At 18.3% G+C, this 24679-nt stretch overlaps 6 protein-coding genes and 1 non-coding gene across 7 annotated transcripts; 1 reads left to right on the top strand and 6 right to left on the bottom strand.

The window, feature by feature from the left end:
- Positions 1 to 727: 727 nt before the first annotated feature.
- Positions 728 to 6328, bottom strand: PADL01_1351100 (conserved Plasmodium protein, unknown function; the record flags this gene model as incomplete). The annotated part of the gene is made up of 1 exon (XM_028684074.1): positions 728 to 6328. One exon carries the CDS (start codon positions 6326 to 6328, stop codon positions 728 to 730), a length of 5601 nt encoding a protein of 1866 aa, XP_028540188.1.
- A 440-nt stretch (positions 6329 to 6768) lies between these two features.
- On the top strand, positions 6769 to 7971 carry PADL01_1351000 (conserved Plasmodium protein, unknown function; the record flags this gene model as incomplete). The annotated part of the gene is made up of 1 exon (XM_028684073.1): positions 6769 to 7971. One exon carries the CDS (start codon positions 6769 to 6771, stop codon positions 7969 to 7971), a length of 1203 nt encoding a protein of 400 aa, XP_028540187.1.
- Positions 7972 to 9022: 1051 nt separating this feature from the next.
- PADL01_1350900 (conserved Plasmodium protein, unknown function) lies at positions 9023 to 10076 on the bottom strand (the record flags this gene model as incomplete). Its single annotated transcript, XM_028684072.1, has 2 exons — positions 9023 to 9627; positions 10001 to 10076. The coding sequence occupies 2 exons, from the start codon at positions 10074 to 10076 to the stop codon at positions 9023 to 9025; spliced, it is 681 nt and encodes a 226-aa protein (XP_028540186.1).
- Positions 10077 to 11445: 1369 nt separating this feature from the next.
- Positions 11446 to 15639, bottom strand: PADL01_1350800 (inner membrane complex protein 1f, putative; the record flags this gene model as incomplete). The annotated part of the gene is made up of 3 exons (XM_028684071.1): positions 11446 to 15165; positions 15367 to 15426; positions 15592 to 15639. 3 exons carry the CDS (start codon positions 15637 to 15639, stop codon positions 11446 to 11448), a joined length of 3828 nt encoding a protein of 1275 aa, XP_028540185.1.
- Positions 15640 to 18407: 2768 nt separating this feature from the next.
- PADL01_1350700 (glycerol kinase) lies at positions 18408 to 19913 on the bottom strand (the record flags this gene model as incomplete). Its single annotated transcript, XM_028684069.1, has 1 exon — positions 18408 to 19913. One exon carries the CDS (start codon positions 19911 to 19913, stop codon positions 18408 to 18410), a length of 1506 nt encoding a protein of 501 aa, XP_028540184.1.
- A 1805-nt stretch (positions 19914 to 21718) lies between these two features.
- PADL01_1350600 (60S ribosomal protein L17, putative) lies at positions 21719 to 23017 on the bottom strand (the record flags this gene model as incomplete). Its single annotated transcript, XM_028684068.1, has 3 exons — positions 21719 to 22021; positions 22490 to 22758; positions 22978 to 23017. 3 exons carry the CDS (start codon positions 23015 to 23017, stop codon positions 21719 to 21721), a joined length of 612 nt encoding a protein of 203 aa, XP_028540183.1.
- Positions 22186 to 22330, bottom strand: PADL01_1350500. The gene has a single exon (XR_003699385.1). It is a non-coding gene; the product is annotated as a small nucleolar RNA snoR21 (non-coding RNA).
- Positions 23018 to 24679: the final 1662 nt, after the last annotated feature.

Below are 24679 nucleotides of genomic sequence, written 5' to 3'. Positions count from 1 at the left end.
ATATATATATATATATATATATATTAATATATTTCATTCTATTTATTTATTTATTATTATTTTATTTTATTTTTTTGAATTTGTCTTATTGTATATTCTATTTTTTTTGTCACATTTCTTATAAATATTATTTGATAAATTTTTTAATTTTTTAAACATTTGATTTGTCTTATTTTATTTTACATATTATATTCTTCCTTAATTAATGTTTCTATATAATATATATAAATAAAATAATCATACATATATATATATATATATATATATATATATATATATATATATATATATATGTTATAATTAATTATGAATTTTTAAAATGGTATTTTATGTATCATGCTTAATTCAAAAATTATACACACACATATATATATATATATATATATAATTTTATATTATAAATTTATATGTTTTGATATTTTTTTAAAAACTAGGAGTTAACTAAATATAAAAAAAAATTATTAAAATGTAAATGATACATATATAATATATATTATATATATCTTTGTTCATATATTTAATGCATTTTTACTGCAATATAACAAAAAAAAAAAAAAAAATGAAAATAATATATATTGTTTGTCATGTTTACAAGTAAAAACATTTATGATATGTAATATATGTTCTTTTGATTTTCCTTTTATAATGTTTTTTATTTATTTTTATTTATATTTATTTATTTTTATTTTTATTTTTTTATTTCTTTGTATGGTATAAAATCTTGTCATCATTTCAACTTTTTTGTAAAATTTAATTTACCAAATTTTTTATGATAAGGCATTATAGAGGGTCTTGACATAACATCCACATTTTTTAAAGTATACAAATTGAATTCGATATTTTCAAAAGCATAAAAAGTAATATATCCCATTCCTTGAATATGTATATCATAACAACTATTTTTAATATCTGTTGCTTGATTATTTATATTAAAATAATATTTTTTAAAGTTATTAATTTCATCAAATCTTTGTTCTGTAAAAGGTGGATAAAGAAATCCAGTTTTTATTTTTTCTTTGATAAATACATATGGATCTTTTGAGAAATTTTTTCTTTTAATTATTGGTAGTTTTTCAGATAAGAAAAAAGACATAATTGAATAATATTTTTTAATATTTAATATATGAATAAATAGAAGACCTCCAATAAAAATATAATCATTCTGATTGATATATATAGATGTTATTTTATTTTTTAATTTATTACATACAACATATTTTAGTTCTTCAAAATTTAAATATGATAAGAGTGAATTATTAGATATTATTCCTGGTGTATCATTAATTGTTATATTTTTATTTAATTTTATTTTAATATTTTTTAAGGTGGTACCTGGTATTATACTATGACTAATTAAAAAATTTTTCTTTTCTTTATTTTTAACGTTTTTAAGTAAATAATTTATTAATGAGGATTTACCACTATTTGCATTTCCAACAATATAAATATTTACATTTTTGGAATAATATTTATTCGAATCATTATCATTATAATAATTTTCATCCAGGTGTTCATTTGAAAAATTATTTTTATTATCATTCGAGAATAGCTCTTTATTATATTTGATTAAATCATTATCATTAAGACTGTCTATTTTATTATTTTTATCATCACTATTTGTATCATCATTATTAGAATTAATATTTAACAAATTTTCAAAAAGAAACGTTTTACTCTTTTTTTTTTTTTCTTTTTTATATTTTCCACATTGTAATGAATCCATATCTTTATCATCATCATCTTCATCTTCTTCGTCATCCAAATTTTGTTTCTTTTTTTGTTTAGTATTTCGAAGTATATTTTTGCTTCTTATAAAGACAGTATAAATTAATTTTTTAACATTATATCCCGTTTTTGCACTTACAAGGAAAATATTTTTAAATAATACATTGATTTTATTACTTTTTAAAAAATTGTAAATATAATTCTTAACTGTAAATTCTTTATAATTTGATAACAAATCAATTTTATTTACACAAAAATAAAAACCTTCCAATTTACTTTTATCATTATGTAACTTCTTATAAAGATTAAATAATTTTTTCAAATTTGAATAAACATATAAATCTAACACATCTACAATATATATAATAAAACATTTTTTTTTAAATATATTTATAACATACTTTTCAAAATCATGTACATCTATTTCATTATTATTAGTATAATTAATAATTAAATTATTATTTATTTTATTTTTATATTTTAAATCAAAGCACCTTTTACATGTATATTGTTTTTCATCCACAATATATTCATCAATATTATTATTATCATTTTCATTGTGATCTCCATCATAGTTCATGTTCTCGTTATCAGATTCAGACGCGTTTTTAATATTCATTTCTTTTAATTCATTTATAGAATCATTTTTATATCTTATATTCATATCTGATATATTATCATCTGTTTTATTTTCTTCATAAATTTCATTTAATATATTTTTCTTATCTAAATCCTCATCTTTATTTATGATTTTTTCATATATATCATTTTTTAAAAATCCAAATTTATTCATATCCTTAGATTGAAATATAGCACCACACCCTACACAAACATTTTTGTTTAATTTTATTTCAACATTCATATTTTTAAAAAATGTATTAATCTTTTCTTTTTCACTATTTAATTTTTCTAATTCCTTATTTTTTTTTTCTTCATTGTCTTTTAATAAATCATGATTATCTTTATTTTGTAATAACGATATTAATTCTTTTTCAATTTTATCCTCATCAAATTGTTCAATAACATTATTTTGTTCATCCATATTATTACTACTACTATTATTATTACTATTATTATTATTATTATTATCATTATTATTTTGTTTCTTTTTTTTTTTATCATTGGATTTATTTTTCAACTCATTTTGTATATTACTATAAGCATCTTCATAACTTAATACATTAATATTTTCTTTGATATTATTATTCATATTTGTCAAGCTTAAAATATTATTCATATACTTTTGTTTCTCTAACATTTTTTGCATATAAGGATTATTGCTACTTTTTATTCTTTCACAAGTTAAATTGTTATTATAACCCTTATCATTTGGATTAGATATTTTATTCTTATCATCATCATTACTTTTATTTGAAAAATCTTTTTTGTTATCTGTGTTTTCTATTTCTTCCTCATTAAGATTATCATAAGTTTGATGTCCTAATATATTATCTATGTGTTCAAATTTTTCTATTTCTTCCTCAAATAGATCATTTGATAGAAAATCACAAGTAGCTATATTATTATTTGCATGATTGGTTTGATAATATTTTGATTGATCCTTTTTATTTTGGGTTTCATATTTTTTTTTTTTAGCACATAAAAAAAATGAACGTTTTCCATTAAGGGTCTCTGAATAGTTACAATTATAAAGATTTATATTATTATTATTATTGTTGTTGTTTGTTTTAAAAATATTATATTTAAAATTCTTTATAAACATATATTTATTTTTTAATATATTCATTTTTCTATTAACCATATGATCAAATGTTGGACAAGAATAATATAACTTAAAATCTCTCTTTTTATTTATTTCATCGCTATTAGTTTTTTCTTGAAATAAAGAAATATATCTACTTTGTAGTTTACATTTATATAAAATTTCAGTTATATTTATAAAATCATCTTTTGCATCATATGTATAATTTTTTATAAAATATTCTGGAGTTACAAAATTAAGGTCTTTTTCATTTATATTATTTAAAAAATTTTGTATATATTTACTAAGATTACATTTATATGATTTAAAAACATTTTTTAATTCATCAAAATTATTTATTTGTTTTTTATTATTAATAAATATTTTTAAATTTAATGATATATAATCATTCTCAAAAAATGAAGAATCAAATAAATTATTTTTATTGTTTGATAAAGTATTATTATTATATGTATCACTATCGATTAATATATCGTCATTATCATTATATTTATAATTTACAAAAAAATTATGTGCACATGATGATATATTTTCATTTTTATTATCTACATTATTATTTATATTTATTGATTTATTTATATCCTCTTTTGTTATTATATGTTCTATATGAACCTTTTTTAATTCATAGAAATGCAAATCATCTCCCCATATGATAAAATAAATATATAATAACATATGTAACATTTTATCATTCAAATTATTGAAATTTATTTTGTTATTAATATCTTTAATTAATTTTTGTTTTTGATAAAATCGTTTTTTATATGGATAAGAACATATTACATTTAAATTAAGATTTTTTATATTTTCAAATGTACTAATAATATCTTTATCAAATATATTATTTAACTTCATATCTTTAATAAGACATTCTTCAATATTATCTTCTACAAATTCATTATTCAATATATCATATGCTACAACTCCAATATCTGATCGAAATTCTATATTGTATTTATTATTATAAAGAAAATTTAATAATATAATATGATTTTTGTTATGACAAAATTCAATTTTTTTATCATCATAAGTGGTAGAACTGCTGTCATTTTCTTCTTCACTAATTTTTTCTTCATTCATTTCTTCTTCACTAATTTTTTCTTCACTGATTTTTTCTTCATTCATTTCTTCTTCATTATTTTCCATTTGCATATTGCAACCTTTAATTAGAGCATAAGAAAGTCCGCTTAAAAATTTCTTTTCTTGTTCATTATCTTTTTTTTCATCTTCATTATTGTCCACATTAATATTATTAATATATCTATTATCTTGATTGTGATAATTATTATGTTGTGTCTTTTGATTCATATGATGATTATTAGTATTGTGATTATCTTCATTATGTTGATCAATAGAATGATCATTGGAATAATTATCATGTTTATTACTATGACTATTATTATTATTATTATTATTGTTGTTGTTGTTGTCTTCATTATTATCATAATTATAATCATTACCACCACTGTTGTTATTATTACCACCACTATTGTTATTATTACCACCACTATTATTATTATTATCATCATCATTATCAATATCATTATCATCATTATCAATATCATTATCATCATTATCAATATCATTATCATCATTATCAATATCATCATTATCATTATTGTCAGTATCCATGTTGACCCTATCTAATGTTTTTGTTTGCTTCTTTTTTTTTTTTTTTTGCATACCTTTCTTTTCTCTTGTCATATCTTCCTTCTCATACTTTTCATCATCATACAAAATATTATCAAGATCATTTATATTTTTCTCCTCTTCTAATGACACATATTTATCCAAATAATCATTAAATGTATTAACATTTCTAACATTAATTTTTTTTTCATTTAATTTCTTTTCTTGATCATCAACAAACTGTTGTAGTTGCATGACATTTTCTCTTTCTTGTGTCTTATCAAATAAGGCTGTATGCAACACATCAAATATTTTATTAATATTTATATTATTTTTTACAAACACTTTTTCATATGTATTTTTTCCAAAAAATAAATCAATATACGTTTTAATATCTTTCATTTCGAGAGTATTAAATTCTAATTTTTGAATATACATATCTAATAATTCATTTTCTTCTTTTGTGTTTTTATTATTAATATCAATATTTATTTCTTTTGTTTCTTCAAACATTTCTATTTTATCATTTTCAGAAAATCTTTCTTTATCAAATAAAGAATTATTAATTGTTGGATCCTCATTTTTTTTTAAGATATTTATATTGTCATTATAATTATCACTTTTTTTATTATCTCCATATAATGATGTATATGTTTTATTCATTTTTTTTTTCTTTTTTTGTTTTTTTAATTCTTCATTTACATCATATTCAAAATTTACCATCTTTAATACATTCATAACACTATAATCAAAAGTATATGTAAAATCATCAGTTTTCTTTTCTTCTTTTAATTTTAAAAATTCAATTACAATATTTGTACATATACAAGCTAAGATAGATATTAATTCACTTTTTTTTAATTTATCATCTTCATTAAATGATTCTTTAAACATCTTATCAAACTTACTACTATAAAGATTACTTTCTTTATCTTTTCTTCTCTTCTTTAATTTTTTATCATATTGTCTAAATTCATTGTTGTTTAACAGATAACACCTTGTAAATCTATTATTCTTTAATTTCTTTCTTTCATCATTTTCTTCATTTTTATATATTCTCTGGTTTTTTAATCTCAATCCCTTATTAGCTTTGTCATATACAATACATCTCTTATTATAATCATAAAAAGGAACTCTATCATAATTGACAAAAAATAAATTATCCAAATATTTTTTTCTCAGAATATAAGAGTTACATTTAGTGTATATCAAAATGTATATGGACCAAGCATATATCAGTTTCATAAACATTTTAAATATTTAAAAAAAAAAAAAAAAAAAAAAACAAACAAACAAACAAAAATAATGGAAGAATAAATATAAATATAAAATTTATGTCATAACATGATTAAATGAAAGGATATGAAATAATAATATATTCAAAACCATTTTAAAAATGATAAATTAAATAAGAGAAACACATACCTCATCAGGATTATACATATTATATATATATATATATATATATAAATATTATATCAAAATTAAAACAAAATTTAAAAAACCAGGAACATCATTAAATGCATATATATATATATATAATATATGTTTTATTTTATTTATTTATTTTATTATTTTTTTTTTTTTTTTTTGCTCATTATCAAAAGGCTCCTTATATATTATTTATTTATTATATCATTTTTCATATATATAATGAAAAAAAAATTATAAAATAAATAAATAATAATAAAATGAAGCAAAAGAAAAAAAAATATACTTCTCAAGAAATAAAAAATGAACAAGAAGAAGAAGAGCAAAATGAAAAGGAAGAAAATAAAATTGAAGAAGTTAAAAACAAAGATGATGACGAAATAATAACAGATATATATAAAAATAACAAACAAAAAATAAACACGCTTCAACAAAATAACGATGATGCAAAGAGAAACTTAAGTAATTTATTGAGCTTATATAATTCTAGCGAAGATGAGGAAGAAGAAAAGGAAAATTCAAAAAATAATCAAGATGAAGATAATATATGTGATGATAATATATGTGATGATAAAATATGTGATGATAAAAAATGTGATGATAAAATATGTGATGATAAAATATGTGATGATAAAATATGTGATGATAAAATATGTGACAATAAAATATGTGACAATAAAATATGTGACAATAAAATATGTGACAATAAAATTTGTGACAATAAAATAAGTGACAATAAAATAAGTGACAATAAAATAAGTGATGATAATAATATTAAATGTACATATCAAAATAATGAATCAACGTCTATTATAAAAAACAAAAAGAATATAAATGATAAAAAAATTGATAGTAAACAAAATACATCTAATAATTTATCTCCTATAAATAATATAAATAATGATATACATAAATATCCTCAAAATCAATACAATCATATATATACCAACCAACCTAATATTTGTCATAATATGAATAATAATTATTACTCACAAAATACATATCAAAATGAGAACTATTATTATCAATATTTAAATTACCCTCATCCGGCTAATTTTAATATGATGATGAATAGTACAAATCCGATACCATATAATAATAATAATATATATATAAATAATAAATCAAAAAAAAATAATTTTAATAATTTAGGGTTTTCTAAAAATAAAGAAATGAATATAGATATTAATAAAATCCCTGTTATTGATCAGAGAGAAATTTTAAGTGATTGGAAACCAAATATAATACAAGAAGAAAAAAAAAGTCAAAAATATACCATAAAAACAAAGGTATATAATCCAGTTAATAATACTTTTGATAAAGCAATAATTCATGGAAAAAATCAAAAAAGAAAACATCAAATTAATTGGCTAGCCAAAGAAGCAGTCGAAAAGGAATATGAAATTTTGCAAAAGACAAACAACAATAAAAGAAGAACAACAAGTGAAAAATATGGATGGTAAAATATATATATATATATATATATATATATTTATATATTTATATTTATATTTATATTTATTTATTTTTTTTTTTTTTTCCGTTTCTACAACATACATTGTGGGCAACCTATTTATTCATTCCTTTTTTAGTTATTTTTATACATATATTACTCGAGTTAAAATATAAATATAAATATATATATATATATATATATAAGTTTAATTACATATATATAAACTTTAGAAATATCAAAAAATTTATATTTAAAATTATAAAATAATATTAATAATATTAAAAATATTTATATTAAATATATATGTAATTCTTAAAAGTTTTTGTAACATATATATTAATAAATAAACAAAAAAAAAAAAAAAAAAAAAAAAACAAAAAGAAAAAAAAGCAGACAGTTTTTGTCTAATTAAAAGTATTCATATATATAATATGAATTTTTAAAAATGGATATAATAAAACAATTTAAAATTAAAAATTTTTGAAAACAAAATAAAATAATATAAAATGATATACGAATAAATTTATATATGCATACACGTATTGGGTAATTCTTATTAACCACAATTTAAATATATTATTTTTTAATAAAATTATATATATATATATATATATGTCAAATTGTTTCCTTACACCATTAATAACAATAATAATAGACAAATCTCTAAATTGTCTATAAGAATTTTTATGGGTGTTATATTTTATAATATATACAAAATGATTTATCTATAACAAAAATATACTAGAAAATATCCTATGCAAGGATATATCTATTCGATATATTAAGAACAACAAAAAAATATTTCTACATAATATTGGTGTAACCTAAATATTTATATATATTCAAAATATTTTCTCATGAGTAAATAAAATCCTCTTCATTTCTTATTTTGTCATTACAAAGAAAAAAAAAAAACATTATATAATATTTTCTAAATAATAATTCCTTTACACATTTATAATACTTAAGAAGTTAAAAAGTGCAGTATTATTATATTATAATTTAATATGTTCATCATTATGTTTACATTTTTTTTTTTTTTTTCCTGGTTGTGTATTTTATCTGGTATTGAAATCATAATCATCATCGTTATTATTATTATTATCATCATCATTATTATCATCATCATCATCATCATTATCATTAATATCATAATCACTATAATTATTTTTTTTATAATTCTTTATATTCCTCCTATTTGGAAGTGAAGATTGTTCATCATCTGATACTTTTTGCAATAATTTTTTATAAAATTTTATAATTTCATCTGATTCAAATATAATAATATTATTTACTTCTAATGCGGGTACTTGAACTTTTTTTCCTTTTCTTTTTAATTCGTCAAAGAATATACTTCTTTCTAAAGAATTTTCTTTATTTATATTCTTTAATAAAACAACAATAGGTTTTTTAAATTTACCAAAATCTTCTATTTTATCATTTTCTTTAAATTTTAAAATCTGAACATTATCATTATTTTCTAACATAGATGTTACTTTAGTGCAATACTGACAAATACTACTATGATAAAGATATGTTATATATTGTTTAGGATCTTGTGAATCCATTTTATTTGATAATTCTTTATTATTCTTTTCAATATCTTGTGACTTCATTTGATTCCTTCCAAACAAATGTCGCCCTTCACCTCTTTTCGAAAATCCTATGAAAGAAAAAGCTAAAGCGATGAAAAGAACTCTCATTATATTCATATAATCAAAATAGGAACAAACAAAAATATATATATATATATATATATATAACGATGGAACAAAATAAGGGAATAAACAAAATAAAATATATATATTATATATATTTATATATATATATATAAGAAACCATAAAAATTTATTTCTTGCAAAAAGAAAAATCCATTAATATTAATAATATTTATATATTCAATAAAGGTTATAAAACGTTAAAAATAAGATATTACAAACATATCTACAGGTAACATATAATAAATATATATATATATATATATATATATATATATATATATATTTATACATATATAGTCTAAATAATTTATATACCATTATTCCTTTCTTTTACGCAAAGGGCACAAATCGAATATAAAACAAAAAGGATGTTGTATAGTAAAACTTTCATCTCTGAAACTTCTGTATCAAAAAACAAAAACAAAAAAAAAAAAAAAAAAAAGAAAAAAGAACAAAAAATAAAATATAAAAAACAAAAAACAAAACCAGAAACAAAATAACTCAATATTTGAGCTCAACAAAAAATGAAAAAACAATATTATAAGGAAAAAAAAAAAAAAAAAAAAAAAAAAAAACCTACTTTTAATATATATATATATTTAAGAGAAAAAATATAAATTAAATTAACATATATTTATATATAAAATGAAAAATAACATGCACTATGAAAATTTTACGTGTTCAAAATAAAATAATTAAAAATATTTTTTTAAAAGGTTATAAAAATATGTATACATATATATAATATATTATATATAATGATATAATAATATATTATTACTTTTTTTATTAGCTTTAAAAAAACATCTTTCTATTTAAATATTATATATATTATATAATTATATAAATATATAATATATTTTTTTAGCTTTATATGTTATATTTAATTTTTTTTTTTTACAAAAATATATATTTTTTTTAAATACTATATTAATATATTTATATTTATATTTATCTCCCTTTTTAATTTATATTTCAAAAAATAATATGTTCTTATTTTGTCGATTTTTTTAACGTTCTCTTAAAAATGTAAACAAGTAAATTTTTTTTTTTTTTTTTTTTAATATTAATTATCTTCATATTATAAACTATCACATATAATATTATATATTTATTACATATATATATATATATATATATATAGGTATATTATAATGTAATCTTGTTTATATATATGTATAGATCATACTTTATATTCTATTGCATGCGTGTATATTTTATTATATTTTTTCTATATTTTTGGAATTTTCAAATACATTCTAATATAATAAATATATATTATTTATTTATTTTTTTATTTATTATTTACTTATTAGTTTTTAAGCAAAATTATAGCTTCCTTTTTAATATTAATATATATCAATGTTTTAAGAAATTAACTTTAAAAATGTATTTCACCTTTATAGAAATTTTTTTTTTTTTTTTTTTTTCTTTTAATATATTCATTCGTTATATATTGTTAAAAAAAATGTTCACGTTTATATATGTTTTTATAAAGTATAAGAGAAAAAAATGATTTTAAAAAAAAAGAAGAAAAAAAAAAAAAACAGTAGAAACACATTCAATATATGCAATGTTGATGTTTTTTTACTTGAGCTTCTTTTATTATTTTTATTAATCTGCACATTTTTATATATAAAAAAAAAAATCTAAAAAATATATCAGATAAATATAAAATAAATCTGTTTTATCAATACCATATAACCATTTCAAAAACGTGTGGTATACATATATATATATATATATATATATATATGTGTTTACTTTTGATTTACTGGTACTCCTTTAAAGGAATAATTACTTCCTTCCATTGTTTCTCCCAAATTGTTTAATAACCCATTAGAAGAAAAAGGTGTATTTCCATTACTGTAAATTTTATTTTCGTCACCAACATATTCGACTACATATGCACTAATTCCATCTGCTGAACATGTACTTGGACTTCTTGTTCTCGAATTATTGATATTATGAACCATATTACTTGGAACATTTAATCTATGTTGATTGTTTCCATTTTTGTTACTGTCATAATATTGTTTATAAGGAAAAGCATTATTAATACTACTATTAGCAACATAATTACTATTATTATTATTATTATTGTTACTGTTGATGATATTAGCTTTTGTTGTGTAGCTATTTAAATACATGTCATCTGGTTTATTTTCCATATAACTATTTCTGTATATGCTGGAATGATTTCTAAAGTTGTTAGTTCTCATCATTGAATTGCTCATATTTAACTTTTGAATATTGTTAGGAGATTTATAATTCGTACCATAATAACTATTATTATTATTATAATTTATCGTATTAATGTCCTTTTTATTATTTTCATATACTATATTGTTCTTATACATATTTTCCATATATAATGCATTATTATAAACCCCATTTGGTAATAAAAAGTTACCATACGTAGAATTCATAGCCTTTTCACTATCAACTATAGTACTATTACTATATTTTTTATTTTGAATATCATTTAATGAACTAAACTCTCCCATAGTGTTACCATTCAAGGGATACATAGAATTATATCTGTATGGTAAAACATTAGGTGTATTATATATGCTCGTACCACAAGATGATTTTCTTTTTTCCTCATAATTATTATTATTATGATCATTATTTAAATTATTAAATATACTTTTCTTTGTATGAAAAGACACATTCTCGCTTCCTTTAATATTTAAATTATTCACATTTTTATATTTATTATATATATTTTCTTTTCCTTCATTCATGTAACCATGTTCTTGTGATGATACATCCATATTAGAATATTTTTTAATACCCACACTATTATTATTATTATTATTATTATTATTATTATTATTATTCAAACTTTGTGTAAATTTTATTCTATTCATATTATCCATATTATCTTTATTTCCTACTCCATTATAATTATTAAAAACACTATTTTCATTTAATTTGTTAGAGTACTTTTCTTTTCCATCAACATAACCATTATTATTAACAAAATCATCTACACTCATTGATCGTTGAAAATTTATATTGTCCCTATTTACAAAATTAAATAATTCATTTCGTTTTATCGGATCAAATGAATTCAAATCTAACTTTTTAGTATATATAGAATATCTTCCACTGTTCATATTATTTTCCACACTCTTGTTAACCACCGTGTCATGAGTAATTAAATATGGTTTGTGTATTGGTATTTCTATAATTTTCTTACCCTCATATTTATATATAGGTTTTATTGTCTTAGAAACAGGTACTACTACAGGCTTGTCCACATATTTATTTATGTAAAATGGTTTATCGATAACCTTAATTTTGGGTACTTTTACAGGTACTGGCACATCTATTATTTTAGGTATCTTCTTTACTAATTCGACTGTTTCTATTTTAGGAACATATCTAATCTTTTCTATAGGAATATCTCTATATTTAATTACAGGGACATAATTAGGTCGTTCAATTATTTTCTTTACAGGTACCTTGACCTTTTTTATTACTTCATTTGGTATTTCTACAATTTTTTTTACTGGAACAGCTTTTACGACTTCTCCAATATCATCATATTCTTCATATCTATTCACTATCTTTACTACTGGGACTTCAATATATTTAGGTATTATTTTTGTCTCAATTTTGTTTTTATATATAATTCTTTCTTTGATTTCAGGTTTTTCTATTATTTTTACTACTTCTTGTAATTCAGGAACTTCAACAATTTTATCTTGATAATGTAATTCAGGTACTTCTATCTTCGTTTCCACATATTTATTTATAGGCTTCTTAACCACCTTCTCCACCTCTTTAATTTCATATTTATTCACATATTTATTAACCTTGTGTACTACTGGAACTTCGACAATTTTTTCCACAATTTCTACTTCTCTATATTTTGGAATCTTAATAGTATCAAATCCTTCATGTACTATTCTTTTATCAACTACATGAGAACTATGCTTAGCGCGTGAATAATCAGTATGTGAACTAACCTTTTCAGAAACAGACACAGAAACATTGTCATTTTTTATTGTTTCGTTTTCTGTTACTGTTTTTGTTTTATAAATTTCTTCATTCTCTATAGAATGTTCTTCATTCCTATTATTATCATATTTATTATCAACATAATTTTTCCTTACAACAACATTTCCATTCGTACTCTCACCTATATTATTACTACTATAAAATGTATTTATGCTTGGTACGACATTGTTATCCATTTTAATCATTTTATTATCATCTGTAATGTTTTCATAATTTATTACACTAGAGTACATGTTCTTTCCTGACATATTACTATATGTATTATCATTCACATATGGAGAGGAATTCCCTACGCTGCTAATATTATTTTGTTCATTGCTTATTATAGGTGCACTACTATTATGGTATGAACCTATAAATTCCGTTTCATTTGATATATTGTTCTGTGCACTCATAATATTATTACCACTATATTTCATATTATTTATATAGCTATTTGTATTATTTAATGTGTCATTAATAAGGATATTGTTATTTGGATACATATTAAAATGGCTACTCGAATTATAATTCAAATTATTAATTGGATATGCATTAATAAATTGGTTATTTAAATTATAATTCAAATTGTTATTTGGATAAGAGTTAAAATTATTAGTCATGCTATAATTCCAATTATTATTATTATTACTATTTGGATATAAAGTATTAAAATGGCTAATAGAATTATTAATCGAATTATTAATCGAATTATTAAACGAATTATTAATCGAATTATTAATGGAACTATTAATCATATTATTATTTGAATATGCATTCAAATATTTGTCATTATAAGAAGCATTAATATTTCCTGATTGAAAATTCGTACCACAATATGAAAAAGAATCTATAACGCTAGGTGTATTATAATTATTGTGAAAGGTATTTATATAATTTTTTGAATTATTATTTGGATAATAATATGTACTATTTTCGTTTGAGTTATAATATATATTACTATCTTCTTTCTTTATAATATGATTAGAAGAAACTGTTGCGGGTAAATAGTTTGAATTATCACCTGATACATTTAACGTTTCATTCAAATTGGATTTATGAGTACTATAAGGTTCTGTTCCTAATGTATCAGAATTATCCTTTTGTATATTATTATTAATGCTATTTGTTGTATTATCAAAATATAATCCTACTTTATTCTTGTTTAATTCAATACAATTGTCTTTTTCTTGTTCTTCCAAAATTTCGTGGTGAATTTTTGTATTTTGTGCAGATGTTTTTTCGTGTATAATTTCTTCGTTTGTTTTGTTTAAAGAGTTTGATTTATTAATTTTGTTCGAATTTTTTTTATTTAATTTTTTATAATTTGTGCTCAAGTTTTCTTCTTTATCACATTCAAATGAATAACTATTATGTTCATTTAAATTCTTTGTAATGTTCGATTCTTCTAATATTTTAAAACTTACGTTACTACTAGTATTTGAGCTTGCTTCTCTTTCTTCAGAAGAATCCTATAGAGTAAAAAATAGATGCATTATTAAAGGCTATTATATATAAATATATTTACATACAAATTTATATGTAGGAAAACTATCTTCCCTTTTCACATTTGGTTAAATCAATAAATATAAATAAATAAATATATATACATATGTGAATATACATATAACTCGCATAAATATATTATGTTATTTTTATTTTTTTATTATTACGCAAAATTTTGTAGATGTAACCGAATCTTTAGATAATTTTTTTTGCAATAATACCCTGTTCTAATAAAAAAAAAAAAAATAATAAAATAAAATAATATTTTTATATATCAAAATGTATATATAATAATAAAAATAAGAATATATCTAAAGGGTATACACACTTATAGATGAAAAGCTATAGGAAGTACGAGGAAAAAAAAAAAATAAATTCTAATTTTATTTTACTTGTTCTCGCTTTATGATATTATCACACTTAGTAGTATTTTTCAACATATTGATAAAATGTTTAACAGTTACTAATTTCCTTAATCATAAAAAAAAAAAAAAAAAAAAATATATATATATATATATTTATCAATGTATATGTAATAAAAATAAACGGGTATCTTTATTTTGAATAATGGTATGTATTAATTCTTTTTATACTGTCTATTTTTATTTATAATATGTATATGATAATATGATGTATAATACAACAGCAATTTATTCTTATGTCACTTTGGTACAAAAAATAGTTTTCTCTTTTTTTTTTTTTAATCCGTAAAAAATATATATATACATACAGATGTAATAAATATATGTAGAGTGAAAAAATGTAATAATTCTTTAAAAAGAGTTTATTTGTAAATATAAAAAAAAGAAAACACACAACAAAACAACAAAAAATAACACTATAAAATGAATAATGAGTACTTTATAAATAATATTAAAAAAATAAAATAAACAACAATAAAATACTTTTCTTTTTTTTTTTTTTTTTTTTTTTTTTTTTAATAATATGAAGAGAATAAATGTAAAAAAAAAAATATATAATAAATATATATATTAATTTTAAGATTATTTCCTTTTTTATAAAATATTAAAAAGATATATATATATACATACATATATATATATAAACTATTATACCTTGACTAGAAAATAGCTAAAATACACACAATCAAAAATTATTACTTGTTCAGGAAAAAAAAAAAAATAAAAAAAAATAAAAAAAAAAAAAATAATAATAAATATATTACAAAGCTAACTAAAATTTAAAATATTTTATAACTGTATATAGATATTGTAAATAAATAAATATATATATATATATATATATATTAACTGTTGTTTTTTGATTTTTTGATTTTAGTGCATTTTAAATAAATATATATATATATTTTTTACTAGTTATGTAATTCTTATTTATTTTACATTTTTTTTTTTTTATTTTCTTTATTTTTAAGTATATCCAAAATTATTAACATAAATTAATAATCTTTAATAAATACAGAAAATTGAAGAAAAATAATTTTTTTTTATTTTTTATAAAACACAAAAAAAAAAAAAAAAAAAAAAAAAAATTTGTACAACTTTTGGTTGCGTATTAAATTTACACATACAACGTTGTTATATTAATCTAATTTAATCTATTATATATATATATATATATATATATATATATATATATAGAAAATTATATAAAACACGTTTACTATATAATATTAAAATAAAAAATACAAGTAAATAATTTTCTATAAAAAAGTGTGCATGGAAAGGGTAAATGGAAAAAAAAAAAAAAAAAAAAAAAAAAAAAAAAAAACTAACATTTGCATCAATTTAGCTTGTAGCTATTATTTTATTTTATTTTATTTTATTTTATATTTTTTTTTTTTTTTTTTTAATTATGTATTATTATTATTCTTTTGAAGAATATAATAAAAAGAAAATATATGAAAAAATTCCATTTTTTTTTTAAATAATATATAAATATCTCTGAATACATGATCAATATTTCTAACATAATACATATATAATATATATATGTTAACATAAGAATTTTAAAAATTTATAAGATTTTTACCGGTGTTTATTTAATTAAACACTATTTTTATGCAACACATATATAATATATATTTGATATATATTATATATTGATATATACACATTTTTTAATATTTGAAAGAATAATGCATAAAAGAAATATAATTAATAAATTTTTTTTTCCTTTTTTTCTTTTTGATATTAATTAAAAAAAAAATTTCCTGTCAATGTATAAATAATAAAATATGGTTATTCTTTTATATAAAAAGAACATAAAATAATATATATGTTATATATATTCTACAATATTTTAATATATGTGTTCGTTATAGCATGTATACTTCATATCTATTAATCGTCATTAAAATTATTACACACACTTCTTCAGTACAAATAAAAAATAAATAAAATTAATTTATTAAAAAACTATGCACTCTAAAATAATTATTGTATATATTTTTATAAAATATAATATGCAAGTATACACTATATTTTCTCTTCTTGAAAAATATATTGAAGGTCAAATACCAAATTATTAAATATACTAATAAATGGTATAATAGAAAAGCATAATATAAACTTTTTTGTTGACCCAATATAAGATTAATATATATATATATACAATGAAGTCGTGTTAGGATAAAAATGAATCCATAAAAAATTTTAGATATATTTAGGAAAATATAATACTATATATTCCTAAAATATATAGAATATTTTTATATATATAATTTTTATATATTTTATCCTTTTCGTATTGTCTCAAACATTTTCCTACTTAATAAAAATAAGAAATTAAAAAAAAAATGAACTATTTTAATAGAAATATTATAATGAACCCAAAAAAATATAAAACTAATACACATCCTAATTTTATATATTTAAATATTTTACAAACATAAATTTTTATGTTATCTAAATGGATTATAATATAGTTGTATTTATAGTTATAATTTAATCTTTCTATTTATTACAAGTTTTTTTTTCAATAAACATAATATATATATATATATATATAACGAATTAGTCAATATAATGTAAAATTAAAACAAATTAATAACCAAAACAAATCAAGCTGTATTTTTAAGGATTTTACAAATAATGAAAATGTAAAAATATTATATATATATATATATATATATATATATATATATATATATATATATATATTTCTTAAAATGTATAAAGTTTTATATACATCTTTGAATAAACAATTAATAACCGAATAATATATAAAATTACAACTGTATTAATGTCCTTTCGACAGCTTTATTCCATTCATAAGTTTTTTTTTTTCTTTTTTTATCATCCATTTTAGAATGAAAAACAGCATCACTTCTCCTTAATAAACTTTTGACAGAATCTAGACTGTCCCATATTTTAACTTCTAATCCAGCTAGAACTGCAGCACCAAGAGAAGTTACTTCTTTATATTTTGAAACTTCAATTTTTGTATTAATAATATCTGAGTTAAATTGCATAAATGGTTTATTTTTGGTCATACCTCCATCACATCGTAAGACATGTAACATTTCAATGCCCATATCTGATGTTAAGGAATCAACAATTTCATTTAACTGGAAAGCTATACCTTCTAATAGTGCTCTTACAATATGGCTTCTTTCTGTATTAAAAGTCATTCCATATATGGATGCACGTGCATCTGATCTCCATCTGGGTGCGTATAATCCACTGAAAGCTGGTACAAAAATGACTCCTGTTGTATTTTCACATTTTTCCATAATATCGCTAGCTTCACTTGGATCATCAATTAGTTTGTTTTTAAGAAGCCATGAAACCCCCGATCCAGCAGTACCTATAGAACCTTCAAGAGCATATTTAGGTTTATCATTATCATTAAATTTATAACATACAGTAGTAATTAAACCGCATGTAGAATATACAACTTTTTCTCCTGTATTGATTAAAAGGAATACACCTGTACCATAGGTACATTTAGCTTCACCTTCGTCGAAGATAGCTTGACCAATGCATGCACTTTGTTGATCTCCAATACATCCAGTAATAGGAATATTTAAATAATCAGGAACACGTTCTGACTTAACTAAACCAAAATTAGAACAATTATTTTTAATTTCAGGTAAAACAGACATATTAGTAATATTAAATATTTTGCACATTTGTTCATCCCATTGTAATGTATTAATATCCATTAATAAAGTTCTTGAAGCATTGGTAACATCTGTATAACAATTTCCTTTAGTTAAATTAAAAATAAGCCATGTATTAATATTTCCTATAACAGCAGTACCATCTTCAATTTTTTGTTTGATTTCTGGCTTGTTTTGAATTAACCACAATATTTTAAAAGCACTAAAATATGTATTAAAGTGAGTTCCTGTTTTTTTCTGAATATCATTATTATTATATTTCTCAGAAAATTCTTTAACAAGTTCTTCTACACGTGTATCTAGCCAAACTATAGCATTATATAAAGGTTTTCCTGTAATTCTATCCCATATTATTACAGTCTCTCTTTGGTTAGTAATACCTATACATTTTATTATAACAGATGTATATTTATCTTTTAAAACTTTTATTCCTTCATTCATTAAATCATATAAATTGTTCATAATCTCTATCGGATCATGTTCATACCAACCAGGTTTCAAACATTTTTGTTCGTGATTTAAATTATTGGAGTGAACAATATTTAATTCTTCATCATAGAAAAACACTTTGGTTGATTGTGTACTTTGGTCTATACTTAATATGACATTCATTTTATTTATTTATTTAAATGAAATATAAAAATAATATTTTTTTTTTATTAATATATCAAAAAAAAAAAAAAAAAAAAAAGAAAGAAAGAAAAAAAAGAAAAAAAAAGAAAAAAAAAAGACCGACTAGCTTAGTAGATAAACTTCACAAAATAATATATATATGTATTATTTTTACTTTTATTTTTATTTTTATTTTTATTTTTTTGATAATTTTTAGATAAAAATTTCAAACAAGAATAACAAAAAAAACTTATCAACAGAAAAAAAAAAAAAAAATTATATAAAGATATTATTGTTTAATAAGAAAACACTTTAGCATACACAAAAAAAAAAATTGTTAAAATATTCGACAGCAATTAATGTGCCTACATATAACGTGAAAATTTTATAAAAATATATATATGCATATATATATTTACAGATATTTACCTGTACATATATTTAAAAAATTATATATATATATATATATATATATGTATATATTCTTATACATATATACAAAATATATGCTTATTCATATTAATATATATTTTATAAGGTACACATAATATAAATAAATACATATATTTTCCTTATTTATGTTTTAAACGTGGAATTTTTTTATAACTGGCAACGCATGTTACAATTTTTTTTTTAAATTAAAATATAATTGTTATATGAAATTATTTGAAATATTAAGAAACACAAAAAAATACACATATATATATGCTTGAATTTATATAAAAAAAAAAAAAATTATAAATTTTGTTAATATGATCAGGGAAAAAAAGTCTGTATATATATATTATATATTTGTAGCATGTATGATTGATGTGTATTATATAGGATGTACAATAAAACACCGACTGCAAAATTTAAAGAAAAAAAAAAAAAAAATATTTTGCAAAATATTTTAAAGATATGTTTTTTTTCTGATCGTTATGTTGTAAATATGGAAAGGATTGTTTTTCTATTTTTTCTATATTGGCGTTACTATATATATAATAAGACACATTTTTATTATACATGGTTTATTTGTTTATTTTATTTTTTTTTGAGGATATTAATTTTATCCATAAATAAATAAATAAATATATATATATATATATATATATATTTGTTATGAGTTATATATTATAAAAAGGAAAACAAAGCTACCTGAACACTTCCTATAATTATTATATATATATATATATATATATATATTTATTTTTATTTTTGAAAAATATTTTTTTGAATTTTTCATTACAATAAGTGTGCCTATCACTACTTTTATGTAAAAGTACCAAATGGAGGTGTATCCAACATTTTTATTAATTTTAAAAAATGTGGTGTGTTTTAAATATATTTATATGATTAAATTAACCCTTTTTATTTGTTTGAATACAGTACGTAAAAAAAAAAAAAAGGAAATAAGAAAAATACGTGCACCAGAAAATATTGTTATATAACAAGATGATTAATTTTATTAATAAATAATATTTGTATTTTGTTTGTTTATCATTTGTTATTTATAACATTATAAATGTATTAAATGATATTTTGCAAATAAGGTACAACTATGTTTTTTATATTAAAACATTTAATAATAATAATAATAACAACAACGTGGTGTATTATATATATATATATATATATAGAACTATAATAATTTTTATTTTTATTTTCATTTTTATTTTAATATAATTTTATTAATTAATTAATGGTCTTACATAAAATAATTTATTTTATTAATTTTTTTAGAAAAAAAAAAAAAAAAAAAAAAAAAAAATTTAAACACATATAATATATATATATAACTAAATATATAAATATGACTATATAATTTATTGAACTGTTTCTAGTTTTTGAACTTTTTTATTTTTAAGTCTATTTTGGTTGGATATATTTAATTTAATTAATTTTTTTAAGGTAACTTTGAAAGGTAATTTTTTTTGTTTCTCAGCATTTGATAAAAGAGATTTTTTGGCTGGTTTGGTAATTTCTCTTGCAATTATTTGTATATGACAAGGTGATGACATAAAAGGATTAATTCTACCATGTGCCTTGTATGTTCTTCTTCTACCTGGACGAGCCTTGTTTACCATAACATGAATTAATTTTAATTTACTCACATCCAAATTTCTTGACTATAAGAAAAAAAATATAATATATATATATATATATGTATACATATATTGTATATATTATTTTAAGTAAATATACATATCAATATATATACACTTAATTATATGTATACACATAAAAAAATATGAGATAGAAAAATATATATCATTTTTATTATATTTATTTTTTTTTCAGTCAAATGCCTCAAATAATCATGATGATAAAAATTAAGATTATTAATTATACATTAATAAATACATAAAACATATATTTAAAAATAATAACAAATAATCTTAATTTTTTCATACTCGTCATCTTTTCATCATAAAAATAAAAAATAATAATAATATGATATAATGCTATATTTACAAAGCCTTATAACCACAAACATCAAATATATATATATATATATATATATTTACATTTATATGTATATCTCATTTTATTATAAATTTATATTAAAATACATAATTTCATATATATATGTTTACCTCTGCGTTGGCTTGTACATTATCAAGAATATTCAATAAGAATTTACAAGATTTAACTGGCCATCTTCCTTGTGTATGATTAAATTCTTTAGCTTGGTTTGTTCTTCCTACACCCCCATTAAATTTACGGAAAGGTACACATCTTTTCTTTTCAATAACATCATTTAAATATTTCTTAGCTTCTAATAATTTCATTCTCCTTATAGCTCTTGCAGCCTCATATGTATTTTTAAAGTGTACCCTCAAATCAACACCTGCTCCCTTGGCACCTATAATAATAATATTAAAGAAATAATAAATTAAGTAAGTACTATACCCTTATACATAATAAAAGAACATACATATATATATATATATATATATATATATATATATATATATATAATATATATATTTTTAATAAATTTCCATATTTTTATATTTCTTCATATATATATATATATATATATATATATATATATATTTTCTTAATCTTTTTATAAAATTACATTTCCCAAGGTTTCTTATTTTTTTAGCATATTTAACCATTTCGGAAAAAGTTTATTTAAAAAAAAAAAAAAAAATTATAAGAAAAGGATTTATAAATAATAAAATAATGTTTCTTTAAAAAAAAATGAATAGAGTTCAATATATATATTTTCAAAGTTCAAAAATAAACTTAATATATATATATATATATTATAAAAAAAAATAATAATATATATTTAATATATAAAATATTAAAAAAATATATATAATATTTATGAAAAATGCAATATATTTTTTTTTTTTTTTTTTTTAAATATTTATATAGAAAAATTATATTATATGATATTTTTTTTTATATTATAATATTATTAATAAAAAATGAAAATAGATAATAAATATAATAAATAATTAATATTTATAAATAATATAAATAAATATATATACATATAATATTATATTTATTATATGAATCAAAATAAATAATACATATATAATATTTCCATAAAATATATATAATAAGAAAGAAAAAAGAAAAAAACACATATATAATATTATATTATTATTATATTTAAAATATATATATATATAATATATATATATATTGTAATCAAATTTTTTTTTTTATTTCTCATATGAACAAATAAGGGCTTTAAATAAATATATATATTTTTTTTTAATATACAGAAAAAAAATATACATATATGATAATAATATATATGCTATTCATATTATATAAGTAAAATATATTATTTTTATATATATATATAATTCATTATATGAATATTTATATGTTTATTATATAATAGTATTATATTATATATATTTTTTTTTCTTCTTTTTTTTTTTTTTTTGAGACTATCTTATTATATATTATATATATATATAATATATATATATTTATAATATTGTAATATATACATAACAAGAGAGAGCAAAGTGCTTTTTTTACCTATTATTTATAAGAGAAAATTATTAAGAGGCAAAATTTTGGTTTATTTTTAAATATTATGGAAATAATATTTTAATTATATAAATATATTATTATTAAGATAATTCTTCATTTTTATATATTTTAAATTATTTTATTTTTTTAAAAATATCTTATAATTTTTATCTTATCTTAGTAGTTGTATAATATATAAATATATTTTTGGTAAAATTATTCCGCATAAATAAATAATATTATACCTATAATTTTTCTCTCTTTTTTTTTGATATATAATATATTATATTATAAATATCAAATAATCAACACAAATTATGTACAATTATATATATATATATATATTAATATTACAGAAAATAAAAATATATATATATATATTTATCAAATTGTATTATGTATTTTAAATTACAAATCAGGCTCCTGCCCTCACCCAAAAAAAAAAAATAATAAAACAAAATCGACAGTTATATGATACGTATATAATTTATATATATTTATATATATTAGTTCCTTAAACAAATAACATTGTGGTTATTAAAACATTTAAACTATTTATAAGAGTCTACCATTAATATCTAATGTTAATATAATTTTCTTTTCTTCATTTATTTGTATGATGTGCTAATAATATATTATATTGATTTTAGTTTATTTAAAAAAAAAATATAAAAAGAAAAACAAAAAGAAACAAAACATTTATTAATACGAAATTTATATGAATATTTTATTATTTTATTGTAAGGGGAAAATGTGTGTTTTTTTTTTTTTTTTTTTAT

Source organism: Plasmodium sp. gorilla clade G2 (assembly GCF_900097015.1).
Source record: "Plasmodium sp. gorilla clade G2 genome assembly, chromosome: 13".
Classification (NCBI taxonomy): Eukaryota; Apicomplexa; class Aconoidasida; order Haemosporida; family Plasmodiidae; genus Plasmodium; species Plasmodium adleri (nom. inval.).
Note: the sequence above shows the minus strand (reverse complement) of the source record. Positions and strands in the feature narration are given on the sequence as shown.